The sequence below is a fragment of the Strigops habroptila genome, chromosome 10 (assembly GCF_004027225.2).
Source record: "Strigops habroptila isolate Jane chromosome 10, bStrHab1.2.pri, whole genome shotgun sequence".
In the NCBI taxonomy this organism is placed as follows: Eukaryota; Metazoa; Chordata; class Aves; order Psittaciformes; family Psittacidae; genus Strigops; species Strigops habroptila.
Window position 1 is genome coordinate 16,868,214 of NC_046359.1, and position 25,990 is coordinate 16,894,203.

The 25,990-nt window shown below is 34.7% G+C and overlaps 1 protein-coding gene across 7 annotated transcripts in view; it reads left to right on the forward strand.

Moving 5' to 3' along the window:
* The window catches only part of RYR2 (ryanodine receptor 2), a 375,228-nt gene that overhangs the window by 256,419 nt on the left and 92,819 nt on the right, over nucleotides 1-25,990 (forward strand). For 3 of the 7 annotated variants that reach the window (XM_030499610.1, XM_030499615.1, XM_030499614.1), the window contains 19 exons: nucleotides 75-210; nucleotides 889-1,075; nucleotides 1,545-1,650; nucleotides 2,878-2,998; nucleotides 4,224-4,393; nucleotides 5,407-5,627; nucleotides 6,957-7,047; nucleotides 8,598-8,738; nucleotides 9,481-9,644; nucleotides 11,867-11,945; nucleotides 12,584-12,673; nucleotides 13,156-13,185; nucleotides 13,750-13,887; nucleotides 15,742-15,819; nucleotides 16,550-16,625; nucleotides 18,768-18,894; nucleotides 20,897-21,012; nucleotides 22,574-22,638; nucleotides 24,465-24,586. In XM_030499610.1, the coding sequence (XP_030355470.1) occupies nucleotides 75-210; nucleotides 889-1,075; nucleotides 1,545-1,650; nucleotides 2,878-2,998; nucleotides 4,224-4,393; nucleotides 5,407-5,627; nucleotides 6,957-7,047; nucleotides 8,598-8,738; nucleotides 9,481-9,644; nucleotides 11,867-11,945; nucleotides 12,584-12,673; nucleotides 13,156-13,185; nucleotides 13,750-13,887; nucleotides 15,742-15,819; nucleotides 16,550-16,625; nucleotides 18,768-18,894; nucleotides 20,897-21,012; nucleotides 22,574-22,638; nucleotides 24,465-24,586 (2,258 nt within the window). The remainder of the gene's footprint in view (nucleotides 1-74; nucleotides 211-888; nucleotides 1,076-1,544; nucleotides 1,651-2,877; nucleotides 2,999-4,223; nucleotides 4,394-5,406; nucleotides 5,628-6,956; nucleotides 7,048-8,597; nucleotides 8,739-9,480; nucleotides 9,645-11,866; nucleotides 11,946-12,583; nucleotides 12,674-13,155; nucleotides 13,186-13,749; nucleotides 13,888-15,741; nucleotides 15,820-16,549; nucleotides 16,626-18,767; nucleotides 18,895-20,896; nucleotides 21,013-22,573; nucleotides 22,639-24,464; nucleotides 24,587-25,990) is intronic. The other 4 variants (XM_030499613.1, XM_030499617.1, XM_030499611.1 and 1 more) reach the window with 3 other exon arrangements.

Consider the following 25,990-nt stretch of genomic DNA (forward strand, 5'->3'; position numbering starts at 1 on the left):
CAATATATGAGGATGCTTCTCTTTGAAACTATACGTCTTTTTTGCAATTAGTATCTTTTTCATCTTGTTTTCAGGTGGTTCGCTACTTGGCTGGGTGTGGATTGCAGAGTTGTCCTTTGTTGATTTCTAAAGGCTATCCAGACATCGGATGGAATCCAGTTGAAGGAGAGCGATATTTGGATTTTCTTCGTTTTGCTGTTTTTTGCAATGGTAGAGTAGGAGCCTAGAAATTTTTTAACTTCCTCTAATGGTCAAGTAAGTTTGTTATTTAAAATAGAATACAAGTCAACTTGGTAAGTTACTGTAAATTTAAAGGACAATTTACAGAAAGAGTAGAATTATTCAAGGCAAGCAGTAACTTAGATGCCTATTTCACAAGTCATATAGGGTCCTACGAGCCTATACCCAATTTTTTAGATCCAGCTGTAGTCTTTGAAATGCCCACATCTCCATTGGAAGGCAGATTTCTAAATCTTTTTACAATAAAACTCATGCTAGACATAGTACAAGTCCCCAATCTTTTGATGAAGATTTAGATAGTCCAGTTTTAGGGTTTAGCAGCTATGTTGGTCCCCTCATTAACTCTCTTACTTGGCTGTGAGTCTGTACTACAAATCTGTATCTTCAGTTATGCTTTAAACATCCTTTAGTACGTAGTTACTTCTTTGGCCCTATTTAATTTTTTAATTAAATCACATGTTTTGTTTCGTAGCTTTTGTTACAATATTGGAGGAGTATTTTTGTGTGTTTATGTGACTGTGTCATGATATTTAAACTTCCTTGTAGTTAAAAGTATATACTGATGCTCTTTTGTATATCTTTTTTTTTAAATTATATTTCAGAACTCTTGATATAATCTTAAATACGGGTATTTTTTCTGTGTGGTAGGAGAGAGTGTGGAGGAGAATGCTAATGTTGTAGTCAGACTGCTTATCCGTCGACCTGAATGTTTTGGTCCAGCTCTAAGAGGAGAAGGAGGCGATGGTTTGCTTGCTGCCATGGAGGAAGCAATACAAATATCAGAAGATCCAACAAGAGATGGACCTTCCCCAAGTAATGGATCTAGTAAAACCCTGTAGGTGCAGTGGAACTGCTTTCATTTCCATAATCTTTGTTTATTTGTGTTTTTTTAATCTTAGTTGTGAAATGACTTGTTTGTTTAATATGTGAATTATCAGCTAGATTCTTCCTAGGATTCTGTGGAGAGTAGAGATAAATCTTCTACCAAATAGTGCTTCCTTTGCCCTGTTAAGTAACTCTAAATATTAAATCCTCTTTAGAATTCTGTTTGTTCTTTGCCAGTCAGTTAAGAATCAATCCCCTGCTGCAAAATGAGACAGATAAATGGTAACAAAGCAGATGTCACTGCAGTCTTTTAGGGACACATTCCATTCTGTGTTATTCTAATAAAAGTCCACCAGTTAACAGGAAGTTACTGGTGTAAGCTCTTACACCCATGAGCAGATTTTCTTCTTATTGCTGATGTAAAAACTTTCTTGTGTTTTTTAGTCTTTTAATTGTTTTAACATTCTAACTAACTACAGTGAAATGGAAGAACAAGAAGATGACACTATTCACATGGGAAATGCAATCATGACTTTTTATGCTGCTTTGATTGATCTCTTGGGACGTTGTGCCCCTGAAATGCACGTAAGTTTAATGTCTTCATGCATTGGCAAGTAAAGGCTTAGTTGTTTTACTGCCTGTTTGGTGGTTTGCTGCTTGGCTTTTTCACACGAACATATTATCAGGTATTAAAGCAGTGGTATGACTGCATAGTATTTTAATGTAAATAATGTGTTCATCTGCTAATTTGCAAGGAATTTCTGTAGATTGTTCTGAGGCTGGTCTTTTTAAAGGAATTATTCCATTGTTTTTCTTATTACTGTTTACTATGGTTGGTCTTCAACAACATTTTGTAATGAATATTGTTTGGTTGTCCATTAGGACAATCAAACTCCTCAACTTTCCCTATTTGTTGTGATGGAGTGATTAATTTTTTTTAAAACCATGTTTTTATTCTCTTCATATACTGATATAAACATACTGTTTAAATTGCATATAAAAGAGTAAATATTATAGGACATTAATCTAAAATGTGAGAATAAACATTGTCCCTAGACATACACATCAATATCTTCCTTCACACCAGCAAACCATCTCAAAGGTAAGATGTCATTTTCAGCCATTAGATACAAAGAATTAGACGCTATAAAAACCAAACCCTTACCACTTAGCTCCTAAGAGCTTGAATCTAGTTGAAAATATTTGTTCTTTATGATTCAAAATATCTTCCTGTTCTTCAGAAATTCTTAGTTCTTCATACTTTCTCATTTCACACTGAAGTGTGCCTTAATTAATACAGATCAGTATAGCTCAGTATCAGATTTGTGCAGAGATTGATAACTGGAGAAAGGAGTGAGATACCCATATAATAAGGTCAGAATATGAACATTTGTTTACTCTCTGTCTCACTGCCTTTTTAAAAACAAAAGTAAAAAACCTGGGATACCTGAAAGTGTTATAATTCGTCCAGGACAGAAAAACTTGTGTTCATCAAATGAAAATCTGCTTTTGCTCTCCTCTTCCCCTCCTTCCATGAGCTACTTTCTTCATGCTTTTGTTCACCTGTTTTACCCAACATTCCATTATGAAAATGGGCTTAATCTTATTCAATACTCAAACATCTGGATTTCTGGACTTTGCATCCAAAATACAACAAATAAATACTGATTGTCTGAAATTTACAGTATAAATTATAATGTGATTTTGAGAGCAGTCGTTCTTGTGTGTCTCTTTCAGGAAGTTTTCAGAACATGGACACATATAAAAGGTAAAAAGAAGACCTTGTTAATTTTTTATTTGTCTTTTTCTTAGCTAATCCATGCTGGTAAAGGGGAGGCCATTAGAATCAGATCAATTCTACGGTCTTTAATTCCACTGGAAGATTTGGTGGGAGTAATTAGTATTCCTTTCCACATGCCAACTATAGCTAAAGGTAAAATGATTATTCGACTTCTTTTTCTCCCATCCTATTCTTATGTTTTGTAATTTAATGACATATTGGTACTCATGCTTCTCTTGGTATTTAAAAACGTCATAGAAATTAAACTATTATGTGAATTAGAAGAGAAATTGTGTATTTCAAACATACTTCATAAACTTTTCTCCATGCTGTAAGCAATAATTCTATGTACTCTTAAATCACTGATGTAAATCCCATTAATTTAAATTGAATCATGAAAATCTGTTACAACTTTAAAAAGAAATCTAAAATGCATACTTTCTATTTTTCTCTTTTCTTGATAACATAATCCTTAGCTTTTGCTGTTCTAACCCTATCAATTGTTTCTAGCAGATCTTTCTAAGACACCAGAGTTGTTCTTCAGCAACTATGGTGAAGTTATAGGTGTGACATACATATGCAGATGCATTTCTTTGTGTTTTCTGCCTAGGTAGAATTAGTTGCAATAGTGGGAGCTATGTGAGCATCAGTATAAAAGGGAAAGGAGGTATATCTGCTTTTTGGGGTATCTGGAGAGAGTACATTATAATTGCAACACCGATCATCTAGGGACTTACAGCACAGGAATGCCCAATAAGTTACAGTAGAAGAATGAAAAAAAAAAAAAATCATTCTATTACATCATTATTTATTCCAAATCATGATAGATCTATAGGTGATATCTCAGAAGCACAGAGTACAGCTCATAGACACATAATTGTTTAGTTTTGGAAATGAAAGTATCAGAATTTAAAAATATTTCAATGAATTGCTGTCTGATTTGGACAGCAATTGTCCGAATTGTTGTCAGCAGTTTTCAGATATGGAGGATTTTTTTAGCACAATCTTAATTAATTGTCATATATTACAGCTATGCTATGCAGAATTGTATTTTTTACTTTCTGTCTGCTTCTTCTAAGAACTAGGCAGTTCTGTAGATGAATTAGTATGTTTGGGGTGCTTACCATGTTAAGAATATCAACTGATAAGAATCCCTATAAAATATGAACAGAAAAGCATGTATGGACGTTGAAGTCTATCTGGGTAAAATTTGCCTTACGCATTCTTTTTCAGTTGACTACAAATATGTTTCCTTTGTGTAACAAAACCATGGGGAAATGCTTAGATATTAACAGAGAGTCAAAACCTCTGACAAGTAGTAGCATGTCTGCTGGTGAAAGATGATCCTTGTCATTGAAGTCTTATTTCTTCCTTTTAGATGGTACTGTGGTGGAACCTGACATGTCTGCGGGGTTTTGCCCAGATCACAAGGCAGCCATGGTTTTGTTCCTTGACAGGGTCTATGGAATTGAGGACCAGGATTTTCTTCTGCACCTTCTTGAAGTTGGCTTTCTGCCAGATCTTCGTGCTGCTGCTTCTTTAGATACGGTAAGGTGTCTAAGTAGGTTGTTATTTCAGTTCCATTATCTTACTAAACGCTGCAGCATTTTTCATCCCCTCAAAACCTCATCATTTATTTCTTCATGGTGTCTTCTGCATTTTTTGAATGCTGGATGAGCTGCCTGTTGCTGCTGAGCTTTGGGAATACTTGAAGAACAGTGAAGAAGCATTTTCCAGCATGATGCTCACTTAATAAGAGCCCCCATTGGTACCCATACACATGAGAGATACTGTGCGTGCCCCAGATTTTCTGAGCTTGCGCTATGGAAAAAAAAAATCTGATAAGCTGCCAATGAACCATGTAACTGAGAGCCTCTTTCCAGAGACATACAGGAATTGTTCATCCCTATGCATTTGTTAGGGACACCTACATTGTTGTTTAGGAAATCATTAAAACTTTGGTTTAGTTCCTCCTCAATATTGCTGCCCTTTTTTCTAGGAGTCTTATTCCCATCGAATTTTAATTAGCTGTCTTGGTCCAGAAGGATCAGATTGAGAGAGCTTGTTTGAGTACTAAGACATGAACTTTGATTTCCCTATTTAACCTTTTATGTTAACATTTTCTGAAAGTAATTATGCTGTTGTTTTGTTTAAGAAAGAGCAGATGAGAATTTTTTCCCCGCTTGGAACTTGGGCTTGGTTGTAACAAACATATTGAGTTTTGTAAATGCAGACTTGACTGGTATCACCTGATTTTGGAGTGTTTTGTTAAGCAACTGTGACATCCTTTAGTATAGTCTTGCAAATTGTTTGGTATTTGAATGGCTACCTTTAGTATTTATATTTCTGTTCATTAAAAACAAAACAAACCAAAAGCCCTCTGTGAGACTTTAGAAAGCAGGAAAAGAAGCTAGGCATCCAGCTCCCAGTAGATATCAAATACTCATTTGTGTGTTTTGGAAATTTTCCTCTATCTAATTACTACAAATGAAAAACAAGTTCTTTTCATTTGTAACAGCATCGATGAGACAAATCTAATTTCTGTCCAATTTAATTTGTAGGCTGCTTTAAGTGCTACAGATATGGCATTGGCTCTGAATCGATACCTTTGCACAGCAGTCTTGCCTCTGTTGACCAGATGTGCTCCTCTTTTTGCTGGCACAGAGCACCACGCATCTCTCATCGATTCCTTATTACATACTGTGTACAGACTCTCAAAGGGATGCTCTCTTACCAAAGCTCAGCGAGATTCTATCGAAGAGTGTTTGCTGTCTATCTGTGGGTAAGATAATACTTCTGGCTGTGCAGGAATGCTAATTGATTAAGTAACCTATGATATTTGTAATACAGGCATGCAGCACTATGCCACCAGTAGCATAATTAAGGTGGTTTCTTCTTTCTCTTTTTTTTTTTTTTTTTCTTCTGGCAGATCATTGTGATATTTTTAAATGTTCTGTATTCAGTTTGCAGCTTTATAAATCACTAAATCAGTCATATGCAGTTCTCAGTTATTTTGATGTCACCAAGTTTTTTACGTAAAATACTTGGTGATTAACTATAAGAACATACTACAAAAAGACAAAGCTCTGGAAATGTAGAATTGTGTATACACTGAAGTGCCATTTAAATATTTTAAGCTGTACAGATTGACAGTATGGTTGATGATCGGGAGATTATACAGTTTGAGATGTTTGTTTATGTTGCATTACATTTGAAATCCTAATCAATGACTAGTATTGTTATACCTCATTATTGACACGTATAAGACAAAATTTTTTGTGAGCATTATCAGTCTCAAAAGCAGTTGATTATTATCCAATTTTTTTTTTATAAGCCTACAGGCTCAATTATCAGAAGTTGACGAGGCACTTTTGAATTAAATTTTTAATTGAAGTTAGCATTTAGGCTTTCAAATCACCAGAGGTTTTTTCTTTTAATATTTCACCATAAATTTTTTTGCGTTATGTGGAAATGTGTTCAGAAATGGCAGAAATTTATATTACAGTACTGTAAAGAAGTACTGTATGGCATTTTTTTTAATAAAATATATCATTTTGACATAGATATGTATATAACACCTTGATAAAAATCAATAAAATAGACCAGTGTTGGTTATTTATCTGTCCATGCCATTCTAACATAGATGCTATACATATTTCTTCTGTCCTTCCAGTTGCTGCCCACTGTTGCATGTCTTGTGTAGTACGTCTAACAAGTTACCATTCTTAAGTCTTTCTTAGTTTCTAGGATATTTTTAAGAGCCATTGAGATACATTTCAAGAAATTAACATTATAGCCTTTTCTGAAGAGCATGATGATCATAATACACAATATCAAAAATCATTAGTGTTTTTCCTGATCGTCTATAGATCAGATATTTTCTCTGCTTCTTTAAAGCATTTGTTTTGCAGCTTCTTCAGAAGATACTCTTTGGTATGCACTTGTTTGTTTTCTTTTGGACAAGTTTTTTTAGTGCCATGAGCAAAATCTTATTACTTTAGGAATATGAAGAATTTTAATGGCATACAACTAACAGGTTGCATTAATGTATTTATTATTTACACAAAACTATGTTGATACACCCTTTTTGAAATGGCTTGTCTGCTTTTAGGCAGTTGCGGCCCTCCATGATGCAGCATTTGCTGAGAAGACTAGTGTTTGATGTTCCTCTATTAAATGAACATGCAAAGATGCCTCTTAAGGTAAAAGTTTATTTTAGTTATAACTAACTTAGTTATAAGTTATCCTTATAACAAAATGCAACAGAAAATACTTACATGGAGGTAGTAAAACTACCTTTTCTCTTGGCTAGATTTAAAAAATATATATATTAGCACTCACATGTTGTCCAAAAGCAAACCTGAAGCCTGGCCATTGTGTAGCAGAATTTACTTTGAAATAAACATTTTCAAATGTATCTTAGACTCTTGGAGTCCATATTTCTGAGACACCTCTGGTTCTACATGAATGATAAAACTTCTGTCTTTTTACATTGTATATGCATGTAAGTTCTTATCTCTGTTTTTTCTTTAATAATCTGACAATTTAAATAGTGAATGGATAAGAATAGATTACTTAAATCTGAAGATATATAAATGCATTATATAGATTGCATCTTTTTTTCTGATGCATGAAAAGTATAACAACTGCAAGGTATTGAGGTTATAGTTTTGGTTAACAAAATCTTCTCTTCTACAAATCAGAGTTTTGTTTTCATGGGGTTTTTTTTTTTTTTTGGTGTTTCCCCCCTCCCCGTGTTTATTTCTGCACATTTAAGTTAAGAATATCTGCATTTTTTCCATCTTGGCATTTGTTCTCGCTGAAGGAAGGGAATCTTTACTGAATGTGACTTACAATATTTTGCCAACATGTTTTGTAAAGTGATGTTGAAACAATTCTCTTCTCTGAAGAACTGTGAAAATAAAGTCTGAATTAAAATTCCAGCCAAATTTTTTTAGCAAGATCTATCTGTGCCTTAGGGAAATCTGCCTCTGAGGAGGACTGGGTTTTTTACTTTGCTATTGCCAGCATTTTTTTGTTTGGGATGGCCTTTACTGACAGATGCACAACTAATTTTTCTTCTTCTCTGTTATTCAGGGACATAGAGGACACATTAGTGTAAAATTTATAATGTTTTAGTTTGGCAAATACCCAGTAGCAGGTCCTTGCACCGTTTGAATCCCTGATAATCTGAAATATTGTAGCCACTTAAGAAGAAAATATCCCTCAAATGTGTATTTAATGAAAGAAAGGGAGAGAGGATAAAGGTCCTCTGCCAATTGTAAATAGAGGGCAGGAGGGTAGACTGATAGCAGGTTTTACAACTCAGACAAGAAATGAGTCACACTGGGAGTTATTGGTGAATAGCTCTTAGACATGTAAATAATAACTAAGAACTAGGCGAAATCATGGTTCTAATGTCTTACATACCAAACAGCAGTGTTTGGAAGACTGGCACACAGATGGAGGTAAATTCTTGGTTCAGCAGAGCTGTCAAGAGTCCTTGTGGCGTTGGGGAAAAGTATCCTGTCATTACCTAATATGTGTTTTGCACATGCCACTAATATTAAAAGAAAGAACTGCTCATTCTGTGTGTATATCCACCAGTGATTTAAAGAACAGATACAAAACATGGCTTCTTGACAAAAAGTCAGAAATTTTTTCTGGCAGTATCTGTGTAATGGTTGAGTGCCAGAATGGAACTACATCAACAGCTATATTTTATTTGCTTCCAAAATATGTTCTGTTGTAGTTGCTGACAAATCATTATGAAAGATGCTGGAAGTATTATTGTTTGCCGGGTGGATGGGGTAACTTTGGCGCTGCTTCAGAAGAAGAACTTCATTTATCCAGAAAGTTGTTCTGGGGTATTTTTGATGCTTTGTCTCAAAAGGTAAGTCATTTTAATATCCATCTACTACTTTAAAAGCCTTACTATATAAACTTTTTTCTTTTATCTGTCATTTTTACCCATCTTTTAGCAACACTATATTATCCACTTTAAAGGGAAAAATATGGGCTTTAGTAAATTTAAATCTTCCTCTTCTAGCTTCCACTTTAACATAGGTATACCATTTTGTCTGCTCTTTAAAAGCCCCTATATAGCTAAAGAAGTAATTTTGAGGTGTATCTGTAGAGGTCAGCTGCACTTTAGTGCCTTAAAACCAAATTCAAGCATCGGCGGTTGAATGAGAGCTGCACTTTTCTACCTCGCACATTATATTTAAACCAAGAGCATAGTCCTTTGCTTAGTAGTTGTAGTTTTATCATACTTGAATCAATTCTGTGTTGGACAAAAGCTTGATAGTACACCTTTGTATGTATTTATTGTTAATTCTGTGTATTTTTAACCAACATGATTGAAAGGAGTTTAATTTCAAATCTAGGTATTTAGAAATGCTATGCATATTCCTGTGCTATGTTCTCTTCCCAGACATTTGAGGGAAGCTTAATCTATAGCGTATAATATGCTTTGGTCAGTCAGTTTCCTTGATTTTCAAAGTAAAATTCAATTTCCCACTGCATAAGAAAGCCATTCTGTGGTTGCTTGTTTCATGTACAGCTATATCAGTTTTAGCAGTGATATTGATAGCGTCCATTCACCACTCACTTTCTGTCCCCTGTGTGTTCCACAGAAGTATGAACAAGAGCTGTTCAAACTGGCTTTGCCTTGTTTGAGTGCAGTTGCAGGGGCCTTGCCTCCAGACTATATGGAATCAAATTATGTCAATATGATGGAAAAACAGTCTTCAATGGATTCAGATGGGAACTTTAATCCTCAACCTGTTGATACATCAAAGTAAGGAATTATTTTGTTGCACCTAGGGTTTGTTTATTTTATCATGAATGTGTAAAAGAGGGATGGAGTCTCTTTTAATGTGAGCTTTTGTTCTTTTCTGGGTGCTTATCTTCTATATAAAATAGAAATGAATTTTTATTTACATGTTATTTTAAATACTTAAAGCAACAAATATCCAGTTACATAACTAATTTCTTGGTCAACCTAGAACATTTTAAATGCCTAAACATTTTCAGCCTGAAGATAGAACTGTCCAGTTAGTTACCCTGGTATGTCTGCTGCAAACAAACCAGCATGTTTTTAGGAGCAGAAAAAGTAGACTAGTCTACGTCATGCCTGTCATTACTAACATATGCCAAGACGCTGATTCGAGTGTGTGTGAATGACAATGTACTTGCAGAAAATTATGATGATCATACATTCATATAATCTCTTTTTACTATGAATTGTGGGGAATTGGGTGGAAAAATCTTCATTTCCTTTAGGCTGTCAGGCTCTGACCATGCTCTTTTAAGTACATTAGCCAAATAAAACACATATCTGAATGGGATTTTTCTGTCCTGATTTCTGACTATAGCCAGCGCCCCATTCTCCTTTGTACAGAATAATGTTAACAGCAGTGTGGTTATGCAATATATCTTGAAAAATGCCACTTGAGACATTTGCTTCAATTACCTTTGTGAGCTTTCTGTCTTTATTAACATTCAGAACACAGAATGCTGTCAATAGATTGATAACTTTGTTACAGCATGCTTGTATATGTATGCACATTGAAATATGGCAGTAAAAGCCATAATCTATGCTGTACACCAGTGACCATTAAAATTCATGTCTTAAGATGTATTTAAGATATATGAAGATTTAACAGAATTTAGTAAGGATAGCATACTGTCATGTAACTAATTAAAGATGATTTCATCTGGTGTCCTTTCAGTGGAAAATTGCAGATAGCCAGAATATATTCCAAAAACTCAGAAAATATTGTGTAACATTATCTAAATCATCAGTCACCTCATTGCGATAGGAGTCAACAGTTCTGTGATGATTCAAGACAAAGAAAGCACTACTTTTATCAGTGTCACTTCCAACCTATCATTTTAATATGAAGATCCTGCATCACGTTGCTTACTAGTCCTGGACCTATTTATATGAAGCTGTAGATAATAGGACCTTATTGTACTTGCATTTCTGAAATGCATTATATCATTATACCATTAGTAGAGTTCCCCTCAAATACACGCTTTCAAACAGTAAAAAAACCTGATGACCATGATGGATGAATATTTTCTGACCTTTGTGTGTGGTTAGGCTCCTGCAAACTGTAACTCTGACACAGTTTTGGTTTCTGTTTCTGCGTTTTCCCCACCCTGTAACTGAAGATTAAAAACAGACTCTTGTACTTTACAGTAGATGGCACTATGACACCTCTGCTGTTAAAATTCTTTGTCTTAGGAGGGAAGATTTTGCTATTTCATAAGTGATCAAGAAGCAATTGTTTCAGATGCAGAAAAATACTGATATTTTATAAATTATTTTTGGAAGAGGATTCTGTATCTAGTGCTTGTTTGACAGTTAAGGATAGCTGCTTTTCCTTTACTGCTGAAGAAACCTTAACTTCTGCACTGTCTTGTACACCTGTTGAAAGGCTAGTGTTTATTTTCTATTTTGAATAAGGATTTTAATATTTTTGATATTCACTGGGGTGTTGGAAAATAAAGCCTTGCGCATGTAACTTCTGAGTTGTCTTAAGTTATAGTGCTTCAGGAATATAATAAAATTTATAGGAATATATAAAATACATTATGTGTTTCAAAAGGACTGTTAGCACACTTAGTTTATAATGAACGGTTCAGTAAGTCACCGCTGTATTTCTGAAATTATGGATCATTGTTACATCTTTAATCTTAAGAAAATGAATATTAGAAATATGTGACAAAAAGCATAAGTGCTTGGTATCAATATTGATTTTTTCCCTGCACACATGTCAAATAAGTAAAATTCCTACAACAGCCATAGTTCTCATTCAGTGCTCATCAACTAACTCAGATTTCCTTGATTTAACTGGAGTTTAGGGCAAACTGTATGTGAGGAAACAGACCACAGTAAAATGCTTTGAATGGATGTATGCACTACTAATTATTTATTTGAAAGTTTTATTTGAAACAAAAGCATTCACATTTTAGCATGTGTGATATAATGACCATTTTTCTCTTCACTTTCAGCATTACAATCCCCGAAAAGCTAGAATATTTCATTAACAAATATGCAGAACACTCTCATGACAAATGGTCAATGGAAAAGGTAAAATCTATATTCCTGTTAATCAGAATTTTTATTTGAATCCATTTCATCTTTAAAATATTTTACTTTGAATATTATTACTTTTCATAATGCTACAAATTGGTATGTAGGTAAGATATAAGCCTGTATTTTCTTGAACCGAGGACAAATGCATTGGGGGGGGGAAGTTCAGTAAGTGCACATAAGTATTTAAAAATATTAATTGTTTTTATCATTGACTTTTGAGTAAGTATAGTTGCTAATTGTTTAAGTTTTATTGAATTGAAATTTCAGTTTTTTTAACTAAAAAACCTCTCTAAGGTTTTTATTCCTTTGTGTAGTTTATGTGTCCAGTATTAAAAATAGTTCCTCAACTGTAGCATAGTATTCTGCTCTATATAAATATAAAAAAGAAAAAAAAGTGTTGAAATTTTAGCTTTGTGTAATCATTAATTTTCAAAAAGAAGGAATGCTACATTCATTTCGTGTAGATAATATAAATGTTGGTTGAGAAAATGTTGAGGAAATAGTAGAAAGAAATTTTTAAGGGAACAGTTCTGCAGAAGCATTGTTCAGTTCCTTTGTACCAATTAAAATATGATATTTCAGAATTTTTTTGCTTTTCCCCATTTTTTTCCTTTCATCATTACTGTTTCCAGTTTGCCAATGGATGGACATATGGTGAAACCTATTCTGAATCTGCAAAAGTGCAACCATTAATGAAGCAATATAAGTTACTGTCTGAAAAGGTAAGGAGTTTGTTCATTCTTGATCCATGGTGATTGAAAAATTTCTTCGTTCACTATGAAAATATCATCTTGTGTTTACATTACTTTAAAAAAAATTATTTAGAATACACATCAGCCAATAAGTGATTGTTGCCTGCCTCACAGTCTCTCTCAAAAAGAGATAGAAAGATTTTATTGTACGATAAATAGGCCACTCATGGCATAACTTACAGTGGAACTGAAGTGTCTTATTGCCAGTACACTTTTACGGGAAAGTCATGTATGTATGGCTACTTGCTTAGTGAAGACTTAAGTTTAGGCTTTGTCTGGTCTCCAGGAGAGGGCCACAAAGATGATTAGAAGGCTGGAAAACGAAAAATGAAGCAAGGCTGAAGGAACTAGGTTTGTTCAGCTTAAAGAAGAGAAAGCTGATGGGGATATAATTTTGGTTTCACAGTACCTAGATGCTAGTTATAGAGAAAATGAATATATTCTCTTCACAGGAATGCACAGTGACAAGACAAGAGGCTTGTGTAAGTTGCCTTATCAGGCTTTCTGGAAATCCCTCTTACCTTGACAACTTAAACATTGGAATAGGTTGTTCAGAGAAGTGGTGAAATCACCTAAACTGCAAATATTCAAATCATGACATGCCAAGCCCTAGATAACCTAATCTTGATAAGCCCACTTAAGTTATCTGACTTCAACAGTAGGTTGAAGATGATGTCCAGAGGTCCATTCCAATAGAGACTTGTTTTAAGATTCTGTGATTATGTTGTTTTTTCTCACATACCAGAAAAAATGCATTACTTCTGATAATTACTACTCCACCTTTGAGTTCCTATCTGAGCATGCCATTAACATGGTTATCCCTGTGATCATCAGCTTCCTGCAGGGCCAGAATTATTCTTCCCACCTCTGAAATGATAAACTCTTACATCTTATATGATTTATTTGCTTTGCAACATCCCGAGCCAGGGCTGATTTCAGTACATTTCTTTGTATCTCAGTATAACCAGGGAAAAGCCCAGTAGTTATTTTTTGTTCTGTACAGCTCCATAATCAACAAGGCAACTATTGCATGTTCGTTCTTCTAGGAGAAAGAAATTTATCGATGGCCAATCAAAGAATCACTAAAAACTATGCTGGCATGGGGATGGCGAATTGAAAGAACACGAGAGGGAGATTCGATGGCACTGTACAATCGGACACGTCGCATATCTCAAACCAGTCAAGTGAGCCATTTTATTAAAAACCTATTTTAAAAAAGGCATGCAAAATCTGCTCTTGATCTTTGATTTTACAAGCAATGAAATAAACCTGTAGCATAAAAAAAACGGGAAAGCATTTTTCACAAGCAATTGTGCAACTCAAGATTGGTTTGGATTTCTATTCACTGAATCTGGAACTTTCTTTGCCTGTTCCAAAGTAATATGTTAATAAGCATTTTCAAAAAACCTGAACAAATGAAATAGGAATGTATTTGTTCACTTGATTTAAAGTTAACTATGTTACTTAGGGAAATTATTTACATCAGTTGGTGATTACACTTTAATACTGAATATTAATATGATTTTAGCCTGCTATTTTTTGGAATTTGGTGACTGTGGATGCCTTTAAGCCTCTTCTCTCCACTCAGCTCTCTGCATGATTTACATGTGGTGATATGAGTGGTGATATGCCCGTGAAAAATGAGCAGTTGGACCTGCTTCTCCACTCTCTATAAACACAATGTGTGTGTCAAGTTATTTGATTCAATGCTTGGGCTAACACATTATGGTTTGCACACTATAATTGCTGTCCAAAATTCATGACTTCCAAATTTTCCAACTTTGGGTGTTTATAATAACCAGCCTCAAAGACTTTACTGACAGAGATGTTTGAATATACTAAACATAAGAAGCTTATTAGAATGAATAGCTTTACATGAGACTCAAATTATATCAACATATGAAAACAGCTTTTGTAGCTAAGTTACAGTCTTCCTTTAATGAAATTGCATAAATTTACTAGAAGCTTTTGAAGCCTAAAATATTTCTGTATTTCAGTATACACTATCATATTAATACTCAGCCTGCGTTTAAACTGTGTTGTGCCTCATTCACACAAACACAAAATACCATTTTCCTGGGTTCAGCTGAGAAATTTTAAGTGTATTTAATCAGTACCTTCATGTAAATGTAACAATGCTTGAATTTTTTGCTGTAGAAAACATTACTTTATCAGTAATTATTTACTGTGTGCTGCTTGTACCTCCTTTGTGCTATTACCTGCTAAAAATACCTGCTTTTTAAAGGGAGGCCTTTTAACTCCTAGGCCTTGCACATCTCATATAAATGCATGTGAAACTAATATGAGGCACGGGAACAGAATTCCGGGCGCTGTTCTTCCTAAAGAAAAATGTACCTGTTACAACAGAATCCGTTGAGGAAAGCCCAGAAATGTCCCTTTTCTAGCCACGTTTCTTGCATGAGTGGCTTGGCATCCTATCTCTATCACTGTTTATCCTTCTTTGAGCATTTGTGTCAATTTCATGAGCAAATCTGTGTCAAATTTAGGCAGTAGAAAGAAAGAATGATAAAATGGTGATATTTTCTGAGTGGAGGAGAAGAGACTGAAGGAAAAAGATATGTATTTAGTAGAGTCTATTCCTACATGTGGAAATAGGGTTGAAAAATTCGGAGTTTTATTTTTGCCTGAATTAAATTAGATTATCTGAGATTTCTCCTGCTGAGGAAAAAAAAATAATCTAGAAAATGAGGAGGTTTAATTACGACTCTAGTATAGCGCTCTCCAAAATGAGCTCAAATCTTAAATGAGGTCAAGTGAAATTTGCATTTCAATGGGGGAGATTTGTGTCTGATGGCTGGCTGTTTTTGGAATGAAATACGTCAACCTTTGCTTAAGTCTTGCTTAAGTTTACCACCCTTGATGTATTTTCAGTTGGGCTACATAGGATACTTTTGTTCTCTAGAGATAGACAAGTGACATTTTCCTGAAGTTCTTTCATTAATTTCAGTATCTTGTTAATGTTAACTTCTTATTAAATCCATGTATAACTCCACTGTTTTGGCATGTTTGCCATTCAGATCTCTGTAGATACAGCCCATGGTTACACTCCTCGTGCAATTGACATGAGCAATGTCACTCTTTCCAGAGACTTACACGTAAGTCAGAAATAATATGCCTACCCTTTTTTTACAATTTATTTTTTAATTATCTGCTAGTTTATTTTAAACAAATTTGGTTGTGCCTGATGTTACTTTTTCTTTTATTTTGGTTTGGTTTAGGTTTTTGGGGAGGTGTGTTTTGTCTTTTCATCATTGCTGTTTGATCTCCTGTTGCTTTAAAAAACATGGTCCATGTTGAAAAGCTTCAGCTCTTGGCTGCATCTGTGGAGTCCCTGCTAAAATGATTGGTGGTTTTAACAGTGTGCTCAAATGAGTATCCACCTCAACCAGGCTATATCTGTGGGTTTACAGTCAGTCTGCTGCAGCCAGCGGGAACAGTCTTGATTTGGTCCTCTGGCTTGCTGTTCTTTGTTTCCCTTACTAGAGCCTTCGGGGGGTTCTTGCTGGCCTTGTTTTAAGAATCAAGTCCTCGTCTGACTTCCCAGTACTCTTTCCAGACTATACTCCTCTTTGTGGTTCCTCCTTTTTTATATTACCAGTTTTCTTTTCATCATGAGGTTTCTAATTCCTATACATATACCCATCCTACCCAAATTATGTATCTTAAGTTTTCAGATCAAAACTCTTGTTTTCAGTTAACCATTACAATGTAATTGTATTGAAGCTCCCAGAGAACAAAACATGTTATTTAATATCACCCAGAAAATTGTTCCTCTTGGGGGTTAACCATTGCAACACATATCACTAACCTCTCAATTTTCCTAAGGCTATGGCTGAAATGATGGCTGAAAACTACCATAACATATGGGCAAAGAAAAAGAAAATGGAACTTGAAGCTAAAGGTAATATTAACTATAAGGTATTTACAGTATTTTAAATTAGCTTAGATCATGTATTTGAGAAAACAGATTAAAAAAAAAAAAAAAAACAAAACCCAGCAAATTTAAGTTGCCAAAGAAGAAACAACAAAGTATCTATTCTTAATTAAATATTTTGTGATTTTTAGTGCTAGGAAGTTTTTGTAGTACTGAGTCTAACAGTTCCTTTTGAAGTAGTTTACAAATGCAAATATATCAAAGGAAGACAAGTCAAAGCTTACAACTTAATTTAAGCTACAATAATACATTTTCCTTCTAGCATTAATCTTTCTGAGTATTGCCCAATGGGCTCTGATGTAATTTGAATTATTTTATTGCAGGTAGGTCTATAAGGGTGTTTACTAAGAACTGCACATATCATGTATTGAATTGCCAAGTGGATAAATCTAGAGCAGGTTCTTGATTCCGTGTAAAAGTTGCATGTGCTTCATGATCTCTGCTTTCCTAAATGATAATTTTGTCACGTATTGTGTAACTTACTGTTTGAAAGCAGATTATTGCCTCTGAGCAGCATTTCAATGAGAACAATGTATAGTATTTTTAGTGTTATGCAAAGGAGAATAGTACTAAGAAAGCTAGAGGTGGCTATAGTGAATGAGGGAGAAGCTTCTAATGGAGAGTTTCTTCATGTGAAAAGTGTCAGCTGAGTAAAACCTGGCCCTCAAGACTGTGGGGCTTTTCCTCCAGTATATACCTATACTAGTTTGATTTTTTTTTTTTTCTTCTTTTTATATGTGTGTAAAAAATAGAAAAGTAATGCTGAATTCAGGTACAGAATACATCTATTTTCATTTAAGGCTTTTCACATACACAAGTATGTTAGCCACCTGAAAATTGACATGACACCTAAAAAGTGCCATTCCCCTTCATTTAACACTTTGTGTGTGTTAATTGTAATTGAATGTTCTATTATAGTCTTAATGACTTCCATATATAGGGCATATATGCTTACTATGCTTATATGCATTTTTGCGTGTCTCTGCAGCTGTAATAAGATGGAATTACGTCACATTTGAGATAACAGAATAAAACCCAACCATCCCAATGTTAAAAGTTGCACTTCCTTAAAAAAACCAAACCAACCAGAAAGAAAACCCATCAGACCTGGCCACTGGATTACCATTTTGCATGTATTTGTCTGGATGCAGGCAGGACTAATAGAAGATTTTAGAATATGTGGCTTACAAAATAACCTGAGGATATGTCTCCAAAGATTTTCTAGAGGGAATGTATTCCTTTTTTAAAAAATATTTTTACTAGAGACTTGCTGTTGTATTTTTTTCTGAGATAAGTCCAGTTACAATTTCCTGGCGTTTTGTAGCAATTAGCGTAGGGATAGATTGCATTCTGCTATCTGATGGTGATTTTAGAAGGTGAAATCCTAAGAATGTTGCTTTTCATGAAGGTATTTATACTAAAAATAGTAACTTTATTTCCCTGCCAATTTAACTACCTGCATTCAGAGAGGTATCAATAGAACAACTATTTGTAAGCAATACAAATGCAGTTTATTCCGTTTACCTCTGTTTGGCAGTATTCTTTTGATCAGATGAGACAATTTTCTGAACCATGTTTGGATAATGAATGATTTATTATTGTAAAGTAGAACTATATAATTTTCATATATTTTTAAATACATGTATATGTTTCTAAACTCCATTAACTCTTTTTGCTGTCATCAGAAACTTTAAAGGCAGGATTCTGTTTGTATGTATTTATATATTTGTTTATATCTTGGTTTTTTTATGAAATGATGTTATTTGCTGAAATATTTTCAGCTTTGTTTAATAAAGTTGTAATTGTAATACATGTTCATAAGAGTTAAGCGCTTTTTTCTTCTTTAAGAGTTTTTGCAGTGTGGTCTAAATATTTAGCTGGTATTTGCAGCATTTGATTATGTTAGAACTATGTTTGCAACCACATCTAAAGTTTATATCTGAATATTTTTTAGAATTGTGTAAAGAGACAGAAAAGTGCATTATTGTTACTTCAGACTAGATTTTACTGTAGTGTGCTATGTATTAATATGACTGCTTTTTCATACTGGCACTTACCATGTCAATAGATAACTTCTTTTTAATTTTTAATTCTCTTGATTTTCTATAGTAGGAGGAGGCAACCATCCTCTTCTTGTTCCTTATGATACACTCACAGCCAAAGAAAAAGCCAAGGACAGAGAAAAAGCACAGGATATTCTGAAATTCCTACAGATTAATGGATATGTTGTCTCCAGGTAATGCTCTGTTCACTGTTAGCACCACAGGAAGTTCCTAATATTCTTCAGTAGCTGGTTAGCTGTTTGGGGTTTTGTGGTTTGTTTTTTTTTTTTTTTGTTTGGGGTTTTGGTTGGTTTTGGGGGTTTTTTTTGGTGTGGTTTTTTTTTGAACTTTTTTTGTTTTGTTTTGTTTTTTAGTTTTTTTAATTAAAGGAAAGACCTATGTTCATTTTAAGGTTTCAGGACCAGAGAGTAAGGATGAGTTTCATATAGAACGTTGTAATGACAAAATGGATTTTGGAGTTAGTAGCAGGAGTTTTGGAAGGCTCAAGCAGAGTTCTCCAGAATGTCTGCATGTCTTCTGCCTCTCCTCTCGACACTACAGCATGATGTTTCTATCTGGTGTGTCTCCACACATTCAACTGTTAGTAAACTTCTTAATTTTCTACAAGTGATAGATTCATTAAGTCTTCATTACAGGTCAGGTGCATGTACCTCTCTATAGGAATTTCCAGGTAACTGCTTTGATAAGACAGTTTTATTTCTGAAATCTACTCATTTCTTTTAAGTGAGTTACTTTGTAGTGTTATTAAAATATTTTAAAAGTGAAAAGTAATGTTTTTAAAAGATTTTTCTTTTTAAGCAATCAACAGTATAAACGTAATAATAGTGAATAAATGTAGTAATCAAAAGAGCATTCATAATTCAGTACTTATACATGCTATTCTCTGCAGAATAATATGCATAATTCCTTTTTGGTTTTAGTATGACATATTTATCTACTTAATGCAGTGTGAGTGAAATTTTAATTAAATTGGAGTCTTGTCTGCCTATCAGCATGGCTTAGGAAACGTGAGTCACTAGGAAGGGCTGAAAGCATATCTGAGATTTGTATGACTCGAAAATTAGTAAGTGAATGAAACAGTCACAGAGGTGGATTTAAGTAATCATCGTGAATTAATTAGCCTAGCACATCTACTGAAAATCTGCCTACTTCCTTTCTTTTATTTCACGTATGAAATTCAGCCCGTTTATAGCATTCCACATTTAATCTAACAGTTCTAGGTAAAATTTTTTAGGGTAGCTAGAATAATTTAATTTACTTCCTTTCAGTGGAGTAGGATGTACAAAAAAGGATGTCACTCAGCAAAGTTTTCTTTTCTCATTCCCTGTCAAAATGACAAATGGCTCCTCAGGTGTATTCAAGGTTACGTGTTCCTTTTTGACTAATCCTTGGAAAATAACTAAGTACTAATGTACCTGGTGCATCTGACAGTGGGGTGGCTGACTCCCTTGCTGGTTAAGCACAGGTTCTTCATTAAAGTCCTTAAAGACCTGATCCTGCAGAATCAAGGCATATGTCATTGCCAACTTGTTGCTAGACATCAAATGTCTAGCAGACATCAGCCCACATCATGGAACCACTCTCTGCAAATTCATACTTACTGAAAGAAGGTACACTTTTCATATTAGACTAGTAACTATCATGAAACATACTGGAAAAAGTAAGCTGCAATTCCATCACTTTGTTTCCCCCATTTTTCACAAATGCTACATAGCTATTCAGAGTTTTTTCACTATCAACTGTCTTTTTGGAAAAAGTCATGATGAGAGAGATGAGATTTACTTCTGGTTTGATTGTTTAAATCAATATATTTTAGCAGTTTCAAAATCCCTTACCCAAGAATCAATCCCTGGAGGGAAATAGAAGACAGTAATGCCTTATAAGTAAGGGAAAGAAATTAGAGTGGTACTGGATTAATCTGATTGAGTAGTCTAATTTTTCTGTAACCTTCTACTTGGGAAATCTGAGTTGTATCTTAAAAAATTGCTTAAAACCTAAATAAGCGTATGTGTACAATTTACTTCACAGAACAGTTCTGATGCTAAAAACTAGAACAGTTCTGATGCTAATAAGCAGTTAATCATTACTAGAGAATGTGACATCAGACTACATGGAGAGGTAAGACTGCTTTGAGTCCTTCTACGTGCGTGAAAATAGAGTTTCTCCTTTTTACAGAGGACTTAAGGACCTGGAATTAGACACACCTTCCATTGAGAAACGCTTTGCCTACAGTTTTCTTCAGCAACTTATAAGATACGTGGATGAAGCCCATCAGTACATTCTGGAGTTTGGTATAGTACTCCTTGTACATTTTCTTAAGAACTTTTAAGTAATATGTTTGATATTATAAAAAAACCCTAGAAAATGAAAAAAAAAATGACACATTCTTAGACTAGGAGTTTTCCCTCTAGTTTCGTATAGTTGATGAAGATTATGAATTTTGGAAAGTTATGTAGTTCGCATTCATTTCAGTTTCCCATATTCATTGCCATTTCCTATGTTCATTCATCAGATGAGAAGTCTTAAGCCAAAATTTTGCTTTCATTATTTGAAAAAGAAAACTAGCTGCACCACTGTGTTTGTGCACAAACTGATAATCTCCTACATGTGCACATTAATATTTACTATTCATACATAATCCTTTTTCACAGAGCAAATTAAACCAGTCATTTGTACCATTCTGTTTTTTTTTTTTTTTTTTTTTTTCCTGGAGGAGGAAGTAGAGAAACCTCTTTCACAAACTCCTACAATGGAAACCTTCTTTCATGAACATCCAGCACGTGTTTTGTCAACAGTGCTATCAAGGAAAGGAATTAACTTGATCTGCTTTTGTTAAAGATTTTTTTTTTTTTCCCCCTTAAAAAGAAAGTTTGGTGACCCAAGTCAGCTTCTCACATGAGCACTAAAAGCCAAAAAACCTGGACAGATGCACCTTCTGTGTGGCCATGGGAGTTGCAACACCGCATAACATAAACTGTGCCTCATGTCTAGGCACAGATACTGTAACTGACAGTATTAATGGTAGGAACAGTAGGGAGATTGAATATATTAATGCTTGTCCAAAAGCCTATCTAGTTTTAAAGTGGAAATTATTAAATTTATGAATTCTTATATGACATGGTTATTTACAGTAGCAAAAGTCTGGCTTTGATAATTCATCGGGATACTCCTGCAGCTAAAGCCTGATTATCGTGGCTTCAGTCTACTTAATTATATAAATTTGGCCTAACTGCAAGAATGATAATGAATAAATATTGAAACACTGTTAGAGCAAATATCACTCATGTCCCTCAGTGGGTTAGTAAAAAGAAGATAATAAATAAAGAATAGATAATCTGTGAGCTGTACCAGATGATGTCTGTAAAGAGTATTTGATTTTTATAGTTATGAGGAAGTGAAGCAATTTTAATTTCATTCGGGTAGTACTAACCATTATTTTTTTTCTGTAGACAAAGTCCTCAAATAAGTAGCAGAAATCTGGTAATTCTTTTTCTCCTGGGAACAACTGGAGAAAGGTATTCCGTTAGAATCTGAGTTTAGGCTTCCAGATTGTCACCAATAACTAGAAAAATACAAATATAGGACTAGATTTGCATCTCACAAAAATATCTGTATCTCTATGTCTACATTTTTATGGAGATTTGGACAATTATTCTTTACACATTTTATTTCCGTTACTTTTCTTCTCATGAGGTAGTCATAAAATGCCACTTTAACTAGTGTGTACTGTTTGTGGTCTCTTAAATCTACATCTAAAGAGGTACTATTTGTTTATAGTGTACACTTTAAAAAATGCAGAGTAGACTGTAATTAGGATGTATGACAGGGAGCTTAATTTTCTTCTCTCTGCAGATGGTGGCAGCAGAGGCAAAGGAGAACACTTCCCATATGAACAAGAAATCAAGTTTTTTGCCAAAGTACAGTATATCTTTGCTTATTCTTTATCAACATAGTAAGTGGTTGACGTGAGAAAGTGTTAGTGAACATGATAGTTTCACTTTTCTGTGTTAAATTCATGATTTTATTAATTAAAAACAGTGGTAATGAAAATAGCTTGAAAATACTGTAGGATGAAGTATAGATGCAAAAAAATACAGGACTATATTTTTATTCTCATTATTTCCTTGCTCTGTGATATGCAACTACTTACATGATGTTATTCATAACCTCCCTACCTTTTCTGTTTACTAGCTTACTCTAATTCTGAAGATTTTTTTCTTACAATGTTCAGGCAGGCAGATGTGAGCAATAGTTATTGGAATTAATATAGCTATGTATCTGTCAGTGTCATCTTCCTTATTTCTTCCCTTGTTTTAAAACTATGCTGATGTCTCTGTCATGGAATCACAGAATGGCTGAGGTTGGAAGGGCCCTCTGGAGTTCATCTAGTCAAACTTCATTACTCAAGCAGTGTCACCTGGACCAGATTGCCCAGGAACATGTCCAGATGGCTTTTAAATATCTGCAAGGGCAGAGACTCTGCAGTCTCTCTGTGCAACCTGTGTCAGTGCTCAGTTATCCTCACCATAAAAAAGTGTTTCCTGATGATCACAGGGAACTTGTTAGGTTTCAGTTTGCGCCTATTGACTCTGGTCCTGTCACGTGGCACAACTGAAAAGAGCCTGGCTTTATCTCCTCTACACCTTCCCTTCAGAAGTTTACACACATTGATGAGGTCCTCCCTGAGCCTTCTCCAGGTTAGAGTCCCAGCTCCCTCAGTCTCTCCTCATGCAGTTCCTTAAAATCATCTTTGTGGTCCTTCACTGGGGTCTCTCTCAAGTATGTCCATGTTTCTCTTGTACTGGGGAGCCCAGAAGCACACAGCACTTCAGATGTAGGCTCACTGGTGCTGAGAGTAAGAATCACCTCCCTGGACCTGCTGACAACGCTGCCTAATACAACCTGGCATGTTGCTGGCTGCCTTTGCAGTGAGGGTGCACTGCTCATGGTCATTTGACTGTCCACTGAGACCCTATTGTCTTTCTCTGCAAAGCTGCTTTCCTGCTGGTCAGCCCTCAACTTGCAGCTGTTTGCTACATTTTCCAACCCTGATATCCTTGAAGTAAATTGTAATCTTGATACCTTAAAGGACTTCCATGTGCTACTATTTGCCGAGTTCACTGAGTCTGAAGCTAGCATTCCACCTTCTTTTGGACCATGCTCCAAAAAGGAAGCAATTTCAGATTTTTTTAATGGCTGGTTTCTTTTGAATCTCCACCTGGCTGACACCTGCAGTGGGCACTGAGTAATGGTGACCACATGAAGTAAACAGGAAGACTTCTGTGGACAAGCCCTTAATAAGTAAAGATGTTTGGGGAGTTTTATTGGATAACATCTAGAGTTAAGTGCCATTAGTACATTGATAGTTGCAGGTGAATTTTTCTTAAACCTACATTAAAAGTCATGAAGAGTTGTGTATGTGCATTTGGTATTGGAAAAATCCTAAATTGTGAGATGAAATTAAATTATACTTTCTGCTTTGTACTTCTCCTAAAAAAACACACCGATTAAGTCCCAGAGATAATATAGATGTTTTTTTTTCTGCTACTTTCCTGATGACATTTTGAGTGCCTTGAATACTAAATAAATTCAATGAGAAATAGACGTTAAAGAAAAAATACATAGAGATTTTAAAACCGAAAACATATTTGAAATCTCCTGTCTTTAGTTGTCTTACAAAGAAAAATACAGAACATAGTAAAGAAAGCCCTGAGATAACTACTTCTTTCTGATACGATTTCAGGTTGTGCTTCCTTTGATTGATCAGTATTTTAAAAATCATCGCCTGTATTTCTTATCTGCAGCAAGTAGGCCTCTCAGCAGTGGAGGCCATGCCTCTAACAAAGAGAAAGAAATGGTGACAAGGTAAAACTTAAAATAATATTAACCTGTATGCACATGTGTGTTTGACTTTAAACAGCAGCAGTTGAATGTAGGAAAGTGAGAAGTGATGTGGGAAGCAGAGAAATATTTTTGTGAAAATGCAAATTAAACTTTTTTCACTTTCTTTTCCTATTAAGTAAATTCGTTGCATAAAATGGAGAGAGGAGTACAGAGCTATGATTATATGCTGTTTTAAAAGCAGTGGTGATGATTTTAGCATGCAGGGAACTTAAATTTAGTATTATGTGCAACAGCCTGTGGCTCAGGCTATACAATCGTGTATCGGTTTTTACTGCTGGAAATGGGTATATACTGAAATCATTATTCCTGCAAAATTTTTTGGTAGATTTAAAGGCCAAACTTATTTATAACTGAGTTTCAGTAAGTATCATTATTACTGTCCAACATTTAAAGTAAAAAAAGAGAGAGTTGCATTCTTTCTGCTCTTTGGTTTTCTAAATAGTAACAATTGTAGTAACATGACAGAAATATCCACTTGATCCTTTCTCTGAAGTTATCCCTTTTTAGACTTTCTCGTTAAGATATGTTTTCACCTAATTTCACTTCCGATGTATTGAAGCTTGTATTTCCCATTTAGTAAGGTGGACTACAAGATTCATGCAGGACCTACTGCATACCTGTAATGTACAGGTTTCATGGTTGCATTCTTGGCTGTTACTGGGTACTGAACCGTGCAAAACTGAATCGCTGCTCTTTGAGGCTGACAGCCAATTGTTGGTTATACAGACGTGTGGGGTTTGCAAGATTTTGTGAATACTGAGTGAAGTTTTTAGCAATAATAAACTGAGCATAAGTAAGTACTGAGCATAAGTAAGTAACGGCTGTCTTGACCCTGTGTTATCTCATGGACTAATTTGATCTGTCAGCTTATCCTGAATGGCATTCTTCAAAGAACTAAAATAGTCTATCAAAACACATGAATCCAGATAATTTTCCACTCTGTGAGCTGCTGTTTTCTGTCTGTAATGTCCTGTATAACAGTATTTTCACAGCGGTTAAGTCATACCAATAAACCCCATACTTCTCGAATATGTCAAACGTGGATATATCAACATACCTACTGTGTAGATTCAGGACTTCTGCACTCATGCTGTCTAGCTGTGTGAGATTCCTGAACATGTAGACCAGCAAAAGGATCAGAGCTGCTGCCATGCTTACTTGAATTACCTGCCATCCAGAAGTGTCAGCCAAAGAGAAGAAAACACATGCAGGGAAACCTTGGATGAATGATAGATATAACCAGGGCTATTGAGCAATTTATTTCTTAATTATCAAGATGCAAAGATTATAGAAACTAAGTTATATGATTCATTTCATGAAGGGTTGTTTTGGGCCATTTTAATAGATTCCCAAATTATTATTTTT